A 12,772-nucleotide genomic window follows, 5' to 3' on the forward strand; every position below is an offset into this window, starting at 1 on the left:
GGCATGGGATTTTGGCCTGCATCAATTGGAGCATAGTGTCTAGATCTAGGGAAGTCATGCTACCCAAGCTCTATTCCGCTTTGGTTAGAGCACACCTGGAATATTGTGTCCAGTTCTGGGCACCACAATTGAAGAGAAATATTGACAAGCTGGAAAGTGTCCAGAGGAGGGCGACTAAAATGATCAAGGCTCTGGAGAACAAGCCCTATGAGGAGCAGCTTAAAGAGCTGGGCATGTTTAGACCGAAGAAGAGAAGGCTGAGAGGAGACATGATGAGAGCCATGTGAGAGGAAGTCACAGGGAGGAGGGAGCAAGTTTCCTTTCTGCTTCCCTGGAGACTAGGACGCAATGGAACAATGGCTTCAAACTACAAGAAAGGAGGATTCCATCTGAACATGAGGAAGAACTTCCTGACTGTGAGAGCCGTTTAGCAGTGGAACTCTCTGCCCCGGAGTGTGGTGGAGGCTCCTTCTTTGGAGCTTTTTAAACAGAGGCTAGATGGCCATCTGTCAGGGGTGCTTTGAATGCAATATTTCTGCTTCTTGGCAGAAAGGGGTTGGACTGGATGGCCCAGGAGGTCTCTTCCAACTCTATGATTCTATGAAGGGTGGTGTGTGTAAAAGGCTACTGTGTGAAGTTCCTGTGTAAATTTGGTGTGAGAGGAAGCTCAGTGAGAGTGAAGCTGTTTATCTGCATAAGAAAGAAGGCCCAGCGTGGAAACAAAGGGGGAAGTATAAATTATTATTATTATTATTATTAAACTTTATTTGTACCCCGCTAGCATCTCCCGAAGGACTCGATGCGGCTTACAAAGGCCAAGGCTTCAACACAATAACAACAGACAATAACAATGCAGCAAATTAAAAACATAAGCAATAACACAACAGAACATTACACTATTACACAATAAAATCAGGGCCGGGCCAATGATGGGTACAGATTAAAAAGTGCTGGGTGTGTGAGGTGGTATGTTGGAGTTCTGGGCAAGTGCAATGTGCAGAGAGTATTAAATGTGCAGAGAGTATTAATAAAGTGCTTCTGGGACAGAGTGTTGGAGATTATCCTATTCTGGGAAGGCACATTGGAATAACCAAGTCTTCAAGTTCTTCCTAAAGACTGCCAACGTGGGTGCTAGTCTAATGTCTTTGGGAAGGGTGTTCCAAAGTCGGGGGGCAACCACAGAGAAGGCCCTGTCTCTCGTCCCCACCAAACGCGCCTGCGACGCAGGTGGGATCACGAGCCAGGCCTCTCCGGATGAACGAAGTGAGTGCGTGGGTTCGTAGACGGAGATGCGGTCACGCAGGTAGGCAGGTCCCAAACTGTTCAGGGCTTTGTAGGTAAGCCCCTGCACCTTGAATTGGGCTCGGTAGGTAAATGGCAGCCAGTGGAGCTCCTTAAACAGGAGGGTTGACCTCTCTCTGTAAATAACTTTTCTATGTTATGGAATCCTTGTTCCTGTAAATTGTGCAACCATATTATTTTGCTATTTTAAAAAGCCTTCTAAGAAAGAGATAACTTTGGTCTGTGTGCTTTTTGTTCTTTTTATTGTTTGTGCTGGGTCACACTGCTGCTAATAAGTTACTCTGCTGTACATTTAAGAGGAGGGTCTTTTGTTAATAAGCCCACTCGCCCAAGAGACTGGGCTTTGTAAGGCAGCGGAGCATTATTCCCCATCAACACAACCAGAGGAGCTGATCCCTGTCTTTCAGCTAGAGTTAACGGGATTTGTTTGAGACTGAACCACTACAGCCGGGCCTCTCTAATAAAGGAAAACAGCTCCGTCAATACCACCAGTATGGGCCAGAATTTCCTTCTTCTGTGCTTGTCAGTAAATGCTCTTTCTGGTTCAACGTAGACAATGAGTCAGCCATAGGACTCTAACCGATGGCCATCTGTCAGGGGTACTCTGAATTTTGTTTTTAGTGATGTGTTGTTGGGCTTGGCCTCATGTAAGCCGCCCCAAGTCCCTTGGGGAGATGGTGGCGGGGTAGAAATAAATAAATAAATAAATTATTATTATTATTATTATTATTATTATTATTATTATGTACTTTTCCCTACATGGTGGGGATTGGACTGAAAGGCCCATGCCGTCCCTTCAAACTTATCATTCTATAAAGACATTTTGTTTTGGTTTCTTTATGCTTGAATAGAAATGCCTGAAACTCCTCTATAATGTCAAACCCTCCATTTCAAAGGAGGAAATCCAAAAGCCACAAGCGGCAATACTTTTACTGGACCAACCCCAATGCATGTAAAGGCACCATGCGAATAGATTGTGAATAGTTTATTCGATGCTTAGACCATAGGTCTTTCTCATACAAGGCAAGGCAAATAAATAAATACATGAACACCAGATTATTAAATACAATATAAAATACACAATAAAATCCTATAAATCATTAAAATGCTACATATATCGATGGCAAGATGCACCTTTAAAATACTACATGATGTATAGACTCATACCTGCGTAATTAAAAAACAAGTAAAAGCAAATAGATACAGCATTATTAAAACTACATAAAAAGCCACTATTAATTGAAAGCATCCCCAGCACAGTCAACTGCAATATCAGAGATTAGTTTTGCCCGGATTTTCTGTGCTGCCAGGGCAAAAAGAGACACCTTGTGAATAACCACGGGGTTAGTGTCAGCCAAGAGGTAGAAAATCTTTTCGGACACAGTGTTGGTCTGAAGGAGGTGAAGAATAAACCCCAGGATTTTGGTTATTGGATCAGAATACAAAGGGCAGGAAAGCAAATAGTGAGGCAGATCCTCAATTTCCGGGCCCCACAAACACATAAATGATGAGCCAGAGGGGTGCCCGTATATCTGCCCTCAATCACTGCTGTGGGCATACTTTGAAAACGAAGGGCAGTGAAGGCTTGTCTAAGTTTTGGAAATGTGAGCCTAGTCAGGTAGATAGCCCTATCATGGTCAAATTTGTACGGTCTAAACCAGTGGGAGAATTTGGAGTTATTAATGGCCTGCCTATCATGTTGTTGTTGTTCATTCGTTCAGTTGTCTCTGACTCTTCGTGACCTCATGGACCAGCCCACGCCAGAGCTCCCTGTCGGCCATCACCACCCCCAGCTCCTTCAAGGTCAGTCCAGTCCCTTCAAGGATGCCATCCATCCATCTTGCCCTTGGTCGGCCCCTCTTCCTTTTGCCTTCCACCTTCCCCAGCATCATTCCCTTCTCTAGGCTTTGCTGTCTCCTCATGATGTGGCCAAAGGACTTCAACTTTGTCCCTAGTATCCTTCCCTCCAATGAGCAGCCGGGCTTTATTTCCTGGAGGATGGACTGGTTGGATCTTCTCGCAGTCCAAGGCACTCTCAGAACTTTCCTCCAACACCACAGCTCAAAAGCATCTCTCTTCCTTCGCTCAGCCTTCCCTGGTCCAGCTCTCACATCCGTAGGTGACTACAGGGAATACCATGGCTTTGACTAGGCAATGGATCTTTGTTGCCAGTCTGATGTCTCTACTCTTTACTATTTTATCGAGACTGGACATTGCTCTCCTCCCAAGAAGGAAGCATCTTCTGATTTCCTGGCCACAGTCTGCATCTGCAGTCATCTTTGCGCCCAGAAATACAAAGTCTGTCACGGCCTCCACATTTTCTCCCTCTATTTCCCAGTTGTCAATCATTCTTGTTGCCATAATCTTGGTTTTTTTGATGTTTAGCTGCAACCCAGCTTTTGCGCTTTCTTCTTTCACCTTGATTAGAAGGCTCCTCAGCTCCTCCTCGCTTTCGGCCATCAGAGTGGTGTCATCTGCATATCTGAGGTTGTTAATATTCCTTCCAGCAATCTTAACCCCAGCCTTGCATTCCTCAAGCCCCGCACATCGCATGATGTGTTCTGTATACAAGTTAAAGAGGTTGGGTGAGAGGATGCAGCCTTGCCGTACGCCTTTCCCAATCTTGAACCAGTCTGTTGTTCCGTGGTCAGTTCTGACTGTTGCTACTTGGTCCTTCTACAGATTCCTCAGGAGAGAGGGAAGGGGGCTTGGGATGCCCATCCCACCAAGAACTTGCCACAATTTATTATGATCCACACAGTCAAAGGCTTTAGAAGAGTCAATGAAGCAGAAGTAGATGTTTTTCTGAAACTCCCTGCCTTTCTCCATTATCCAGCATCCGGATATTGGCAATCTGGTCTCTGGTTCCTCTGCCTTTTCTAAACCCAGCTTGAACGTCTGGCAACTCTCGCTCCATGTATTGCTGGAGTCTTCCTTGCAGGATCTTGAGCATTACCTTACTGGCATGAGAAATAAGGGCCACTGTACGGAAGTTTGAGCAGTCTTTCGGATTTCCCTTTTTTGGTATGGGGATATAAGTTGATTTTTTCCAGTCTGATGGCCATTCTTGTGTTTTCCATATTTGCCGGCATATGGCATGCATCACCTTGACAGCATCATCTTTTAAGATTTATCAGTTCAGCTGGGATCCCGTCATCTCCTGCTGCCTTGTTGTTAGCAATGCTTCTTAAGGCCCATTCAACTTCACTCCTCAGGATGTCTGGTTCTAATTCATTCACCACACTGTCAAAACTATCCTCGATATTATTATCCTTCCTATACAGATCTTCTGTATAGTCTCGCCACCTTCTCTTGATCTCTTCAGCTTCTGTTAGGTCCCTGCCATCTTTGTTTCTTATCATACTAATCATAGTGGGCACAATTATTAAAAAAAATATTCCTGGAGTTTCACCCTTGAGTTCAAGATAGAAGGCTTATCAGACAGAGTGGGGTGAAATTCCAGCAGCTTCTGGTATCTAGTATTCCAGACTTTGCATTTTGCTAATTGTTCAAAACATCCCTTGGGAAGAACCCTAACTGAGGAGTCTTTGACATTTCTCCAATAATTAAATAGGGTAAAATGAACATGTGATCTAATGGAGGGAAGACCAACCTCTGCCCGGACCAAGGCTGCCGGGGTGCCCGGTGGGAGTCTCACTAGTTTCTTAAGAAATGTGTTCTGGAGAGCCTCCAGTTTTGCTATCTGAGACTCATCCCATCCCCAGACAGCAGCACCATACAAAATCTGGGCTATAACTTTACTCTGAAATATTTTAAGGGCAGGGACATGCAAGCTTTGGACACTTTAGTGGCAGCTTCATCGGGCAAAAGCATTCAAAATTGTTCAAGAGACAAAATGGTGACCATGTTCAAGTCCTACATTCTGCATGAGATGTTGTCAGTCGAGACAGTATTGGGGGGCAAGGAAGACATGTTGCTCTGCCAGAGAGCTGAAGTGTTTTGGACCCAGTTCCAGTGGCCACAAAAGGGGAATCAGTGCTGGCCGATTTGGAGGAAAGACTCTGCAGGCCACACCTGAGGACGACAGGGCCACTAGATGGCAGATTTCCCCATTCTATCGCTCACAGGAGAACACAAACAAAACAGCCCAAGGTGGAGCGCTCCTGCCAGACAGCCATGCTATTTCTTCCAGAATCCTCCATTCCACACCACTCTGATTACGGAGGCGACTTTCCCCACCCTGCCCCAGCCGCACACAGTAGCCACTGAGCATGTGCAGCACTCTGTGGCCCATCCTGGGACCATTTCTGCCTGAAAATGTTTCCTAGGGTGGCATTATCTGCAAATGCTGTTTTTTTCCCCCAAGCGTGCCGATACCCCTGCCTCTCTCTGGTTTGGCTGGAGTCCCATGCACATGCACTATTCACGGAGCAGTACATTTTGGGGAGGGAGGGAGCACAGGAGCCGAAACGTCACCAGAATTCACACGTCACTTCAGTCTCCCGTGATCTTGCAAAAGGGAAGGATCACATCAATTTCCTTTCATCATTAAATAACGGAAGTGTGGCTTTTCAAGAACTATTTCTGGCTCAAGTGGCAGTTTGCAATCTGACAAAATAATGAGAAGCAACTGGGGGGAAGAGGGGCACAGCCTGCGGCAGGCTGAAGTCACAGGAAAGTCTGGTTTTCTGTGGGGGCTTTCTCTTTTATCAACAAGTTAAGGGCTATTTGTTTTGTTCTGGTTGATGGGCCTTCTACTGTGCCTTTGATTAGACAGTTCCCCAGATACTTTTGGCCCAGCTATGACACAAGATCTAGTCCAAGGGTCCTCAAACTTTTTAAACAGAGAGCCAGGTCACAGTCTCTCAAACTAACAAAATGAAGTTCAACAGTGACAAATACAAGATACTCCACTTAGGCAGAAAAAACGAAATGCAAAGATACAGAATGGGGGACAATGCCTGGCTCGAGAGCAGTACATGTGAAAAAGACCTTAGAGTCCTCGTGGACAACAAGTTAAACATGAGCCAACAATGTCATGTGGCGGCAAAAGAAGCCAATGGGATTTTGGCCTGCATCAATTGGAGCATAGTGTCTAGATCTAGGGAAGTCATGCTCCCCATGATCTATTCCGCTTTGGTTAGACCACACCTGGAATATTGTGTCCAATTCTGGGCACCACAATTCAAGAGAGAGATTGACAAGCTGGAATGTGTCCAGAGGAGGGTGACTAAAATGATCAAGGGTCTGGAGATCAAGCCCTATGAGGAGCGGCTTAAGGAGCTGGGCATGTTTAGCCTGAAGAAGAGAAGGCTGAGAGGAGACATGATGAGGGCCATGTATAAATATGTGAGAGGAAGTCACAGGGAGGAGGGAGCAAGCTTGTTTTCTGCTTCCTTGGAGACTAGGACGCGGAATAATGGCTTCAAACTACAAGAGAGGAGATTCCATCTGAACATGAGAAAGAACTTCCTGACTGTGAGAGCCGTTCAGCAGTGGAACTCTCTGCCCCGGAGAATGGTGGAGGCTCCTTCTTTGGAAGCTTCTAAACAGAGGCTGGATGGCCATCTGTCAGGGGGGATTTGAATGCAATATTCCTGCTTCTTGGCAGAACGGGGTTGGACTGGATGGCCCAGGAGCTCTTTTCCAACTCTTTGATGCTATGATTCTATGAAACTGTTGGAGGGCCAGATTATAATTTGAAAAAAACATGAATGAATTCCTATGCACACTGCACATATCTTATTTGTAGTGCAAAAAAACAACAACTTAAAAACAATACAATAATTAAAACCAAGAACAAGTTTAACAAATTAGTATTTTAATGGGAAGTGTGGGCCTGCTTTTGGCTGATGAGATAGGATTGTTGTTGTTGTGTGCTTTCAAGTCATTTCAGACTTAGGTTGACCCCGAGCAAGGGCCGGGTAAATGACCTTGGAGGGCCGTATCCAGCCCCTCGGGCCTTAGTTTGAGGATTGCTGATCTAGTCCTTGCACTTTACTACTGTCCCCTGCCCATAGATAGAGAGTTCTACTTCATGTTGCCCTTCTACTCCTAATTCTGCCATACGACTTTTGCACGTTAACCACCAGCCCTGTCCTTGCTACTGACTGCACCAGAAGAAAGCGGGATACAAACATAAGGCTATTATTATTATTATTATTATTATTATTATTATTAAAGGGTTTTTAATGGTGCACTACATTGTTCTCAGTCCTCTTATATTTTAATTCTCTGGACCATCTAAAACACAGACATGTGCCTTTCATCTCAAGAACAGAGAAGCATCCCGAACTCTGAAGATCACCTGGGAAGGAATCCCACTGGAGCACTGCAGCGCACCCACATACCTGGGAGTCACACTGGACCGTGCTCTGACCTACAAGAAGCATTGGCTGAACATCAAGCAAAAAGTGGGTGCTAGAAACAATATCATACGAAAGCTGACTGGCACAACCTGGGGATCACAACCAGACACAGTGAAGACATCTGCCCTTGCGCTGTGCTACTCTGCTGCTGAGTACGCATGCCCAGTGTGGAACACATCTCACCACACTAAAACAGTGAATGTGGCTCTTAATGAGACATGCCGCATTATAACGGGGTGTCTGCGCCCTACACCACTGGAGAAATTACACTGCTTAGCCGGTATTGCACCACCTGACATCCGCTGGAAAGTAGCAGCCAATAGTGAAACGACCAAGGCAGAGAAATCTCCAGCTCATCCCCTGTTTGGGTATCAGCCAGCACGTCAACGACTTAAATCTAGAAATAGCTTTCTAAGATCTACAGAGACACTTGCTGGAACAACTCAGCAAGCAAGAGTCCAAAAGTGGCAGGCTCAAACCCAGAACCTCAACCAATGGCTGATACCAAATGAGAGACTCCCTCCTGGGCACACAGAGGACTGGGCGACCTGGAAGGCGCTGAACAGACTGCGCTCTGGCACCACCAGATGCAGAGCCAACCTTCAGAAATGGGGCTACAAGGTGGAATCCATGACATGCAAGTGTGGAGAGGAGCAAACCACAGACCACCTCCTGCAATGCAACCTGAGCCCTGCCACATGCACCATGGAGGACCTCCTTGCGGCAACACCAGAAGCGCTCCAAGGGGCCAGATACTGGTCAAAGGACATTTAACCAACTACCAAACTCACAAGTTTTGTATTTTGTCTGTTTGTTTACTTTGTTCTGTTAGAAATGTAATGGTTGCTCTGACACGACAAATAAATAAAAAATAAAACAAATTCTCTGGACAGTTTAATTATGTTGCAACTTTTCTGTTTTTAGTTATGAGACCTTTATCTCTCTTGGTTTTTGTAATTATACTGTAGCTTTTGTATGTTTTTAGTTATGGGAGCTTTCATTGGTATCTCTTGTGATCTTTGTAGACTGTTTTGACTCCCCAGGATGAGGACAAGGCAGAATGCAAATAAATAAACCACAGTAACAGAAATGCAACTTCTGTAGAGAGAGGGAGCCCGTCCAATTTATTTATTTATTTACCCTACTTATACCCTGCCTTTCTTTACTCCGAAACTGACTGGGGGCAGATTACATAGAGGTGATCATTAAATACCTTAAAACACCCCCCAAAATTAAATTAAAATAAATTAAAAACATATTAAACATTTAAAATCATTACATTCCATATTAAAATCACACCAAATTCAAGGGTAGGAAATCCTAGGATATTTCGTTCCTACCCTTTTGTCCATTGTTTCTGGGTCAACATCCGGCTGCTCTGGATTTCTTTTATTCAGGGTTGCGAGGCCACATTTAAAATCATCCTAGTATAAACATTAAAATCCCACAATCCAAAATTCGTATACCATAGCCATTCCGAATTGTCATTGCTCATGTTCCTTAATTATTCTTTATACTTTATTATTTATTAGCATTATTTATTCTCCTGCTAAAGGCCAGGAGGGAGGGCGCTGATCTAATTTCGCTGGGGAGGAGCCACCACTGAGAAGGCCCTGCCTCTCATCCCCACCAATCACACTTGCGACGGAGGTGGGACCAAGAGCAGGGCCTCCCCAGATGATCTGAACCTCCGTGATGGTTCATCGAGGGAGATATGTTTGGACAAGTAAACTGGGCTGAATAATATGGAAACCTTGTTCTTGTACATAGTTAACAATATTGCCACAGGACCAACAGGCCCAGGAGGGCCTCGTCATCGCCCTCCTCAAGGCCGGCTTGGCACAAATTTGGCAGAAATACCTGATACATCCACATTTGAATGCTGGTGGAGTTGGGGGGGATTGATTTTGTCATTTGGGAGTTGTGGTTGCTGGGATTTATAGTTCACCTACAATCAAAGAGCATTCTGAACTCCACCAACAAGCGAATTGAACCAAACTTGGCACACAGAACTACCATGACCAACAGAAAATACTGGAAGGGTTTGGTGGGCACTGACTTAAGTTTGGGAGTTGAAGTTCACCTACACCCAAAGAGCACTGTGGACTCAAACAATGGTGGATTTAGACCAAATTTGGCACGAATACTCAATATGCCCAAATGTGAACACTGGTGGAGTTTGGGGAAACTAGACCTTGACATTTGGGAGTTGTAGTTGCAGCAATTTATAGTTTGGACACACAAGCCTTTGGACACACTGGCAGCTAAATTAAGGATCTGACGACAGATAACGACAAATGGAATGGAATGGATATATGGACTCTGAACCCGAGCATGAGATTGTTTTAATATTTTATTATGTACTGATGTTTTAATTTTAACTGCTGAATTGCTTTTTGTATTTTGTATTACTGTCAATTGATTTAGGCATTTAATTGTGCCTCCTCTGTAAGCCGCCCTGAGTCCCCCCCGGGGTGAGAAGGGCGGGGTATAAGTAAATGAAATAAATAAATAAATAAATAAATAATAGTTCAATAAAAGAGGATCCTGAACCTCACCGACAGAATTGGGCCAAATATCCCACACCGAACACCCAACACCGACTTAGAATCATAGAATCATAGAGTTGGAAGAGACTTCATGGTCATCCAGTCCAACCCCTTGCCAAGAAGCAGGAATATTGCATTCAAAGCACCCCTGACAGCTTTTAAACAGAGGCCATCCAGCCTCTGTTTAAAAGCTTCCAAAGAAGGAGCCTCCACCACACTCAGGAGCAGAGAGTTCCACTGCTGAACGGCTCTCACAGTGAGAACTTGTTTGTGTGAACCTCCCTCCAACCTCATCCGCTCTCCCTTGCCTGCACATGCGCACCACATTGCCATGTGCCGAGCACGCCTGCGCTCCTCTCCCCACTTGGAGTCTTAGAAACAGCTCTCCCCTTGACCGAGATGCTAACCAATCACAGCAGAGGAGGGCTTCTGGTGGGAGCATTCACCGTCTGTTTCCCAAAAGGAAGAGCAGGACAGGCAGAGAGATCTTCAGCCTTTTCTGCCAAAGGAGTTCCTAAGACCATCAGAAACACATGCTTTCCGATTGTCTTTGCTGATCTCCCTGAACCCCCCCCATGACCCCCCCCCCCGGGGTCCTGACCCCCCAGGTTGTTATATAGAAAGAAAGAAGACATTTTTTTTTTACAAATAATAATAAGGAAGGATACACCCCTTCATGCAAGGACGCAGATTAGGGATTATAAATCCCAATATCAGGATTTTTTTGTGCTGAAATGTGACAAGGAAGACCAGGATGGTACATATATTTTTCTATTTGAAAGGAGTAGGAATGTATGTCTCCACATAAATCAGAAAAAGGGTTCTCCTCAGAATCCCAAAAGGCAGCCAGTGAAGATCATTAATGCTCCTAACGCCCAGTGCAACAAAACACAGTCCTGAAATATTGTGCATCTTCATGAATTATTGTGCAAAGCTTAAAAGAGGATTTAAAAAAAAAATTGAAAAGATGCTTACTGAAATCGATGAGAAATCTGCCATAGCCCTTGCGCTGGTATTGGGGAAGAATCATTATGCAGGAAACGTTGTATTTCTGCTGGCAGTGCTTCTCCTGGTGAGAGATAGAGAGAAGGAACAGAGATTTTTAAAAGCAAGGGATTAGTGAGAGGGAAAGGAAGTTCTTCTGGGATAGTAATGAATTCAGATGGAATATTCCAGTAAGAGACACGCACCGTTATAGCCCCACCGGGAAATTCATGAGCATCAGCCTAAAACAAGTACCCGGTGGAAGCACACATCATTGTATTAAGTCATTGCTACTGAGGCAACTGTCAGAAATATTAAAAATTAACTGAGTAATTTGATTACAAAAGTGTAAGTCAAGCACTGAAAGAGTTGGTAGGCCACAGCCTGTTAGAGTGAGTGGGCCAAAGCTACTGCCGTCCTGAGGAGTGTGAGGTAAACCTCTGTGTGAGAGAAGCCTTGTGTGAGAAAGCTCCAGTGTATGAAGGCTGCTGCGTGTAAAGCTACTATGTATTTGGTTTGTTGTAGGTTTTTCTGGGCTATATGGCCATGTTCTGGAGGCAATTTTTCTCCTGACGTTTCGCCTGCATCTATGGCAAGCATCCTCAGAGGTAGTGAGGTCCTCACTACCTCTGAGGATGCTTGCCATAGATGCAGGCGAAATGTCAGGAGAAAAACTGCCTCCAGAACATGGCCATATAGCCTGGAAAAACCTACAACATCCCAGTGATTCCGGCCATGAAAGCCTTCGACAATACTATGTATTTGTTTATTTGTGTTATGGAAACTTTGTAGTTGTAAATAGTGCAACCATATTATTTTACTACAAAAAGAAAAGCTTCCTATGGAAGAGATGATAACTTTGGTCTGTGTGTTCTTGTTCCTTTACAGCAACCCCAGTGTTAGTTTGCCTCCGTATGAGAATGCCTCAGTGTGAGAGAGGCTCAATGTGAGAGGCTTCGGTGAGAGGAGCCCCAGGTTGAAGGCCTCCTGTGTAAAGCTCCAGTCGGAAGGGTGGTGTGTGTAAAAGACTACTGTGTAAGTCTGGTGTGAGAGGGAGCTCAGTGAGAGCAAAGCTGTTTATCTGCATGAGAAAGAAAGCCCAGCGTGGAAGCAAAGCGGGAAGTATAAAGAACTTTTCTGCGTTATGGAATCCTTTTTTTTATTAATGAAAGACTTTATAGACTGTATGATAGTATATAATATGTAGTACCATGTGTTATGGAATCCTTGTTCCTGTAAATAGTGCAACCATATTATTTTGCTATTTTAAAAAGCCTTCTAAGGAAGAGATAACTTTGGTCTCTGTGTGTTTTTTGTTCCTTTTCTCACTTTGGGCTCCTGGTGCTGGGTCACGCTGATGCTAGTAAGTTATACTGCTGTACATTTATGGGGAGGGTCTTCTGTTAACAAGCCTACTCGCCCAACAGCAACTGCTGTCCAGAAATGGGGGATGAATGAACGAGCTGCCAAGGAACACATGAACCTGCTTATTCCCAAGTTGGCTACTGGGAGATCTAGCCCAGTGTTGCCATATGGTCTGCAGTTGATGGTGGTGGAAGGGTTAATGTGAGTATTAGTTCTAGAGGGTTTGGTGATCTGTAAGTGGGA

The 12,772-nt window shown here is 44.7% G+C and overlaps 1 protein-coding gene across 1 annotated transcript in view; it reads right to left on the minus strand.

The window, feature by feature from the left end:
* The window catches only part of KAT6A (lysine acetyltransferase 6A), a 111,930-nt gene that overhangs the window by 22,509 nt on the left and 76,649 nt on the right, over positions 1–12,772 (minus strand). The window contains exon 12 of the mRNA XM_067470662.1: positions 11,156–11,249. Coding sequence (XP_067326763.1) covers positions 11,156–11,249 — 94 coding nt within the window. The remainder of the gene's footprint in view (positions 1–11,155; positions 11,250–12,772) is intronic.

Source organism: Anolis sagrei, chromosome 7 (genome assembly GCF_037176765.1).
Source record: "Anolis sagrei isolate rAnoSag1 chromosome 7, rAnoSag1.mat, whole genome shotgun sequence".
NCBI classification, from domain to species: domain Eukaryota; kingdom Metazoa; phylum Chordata; class Lepidosauria; order Squamata; family Dactyloidae; genus Anolis; species Anolis sagrei.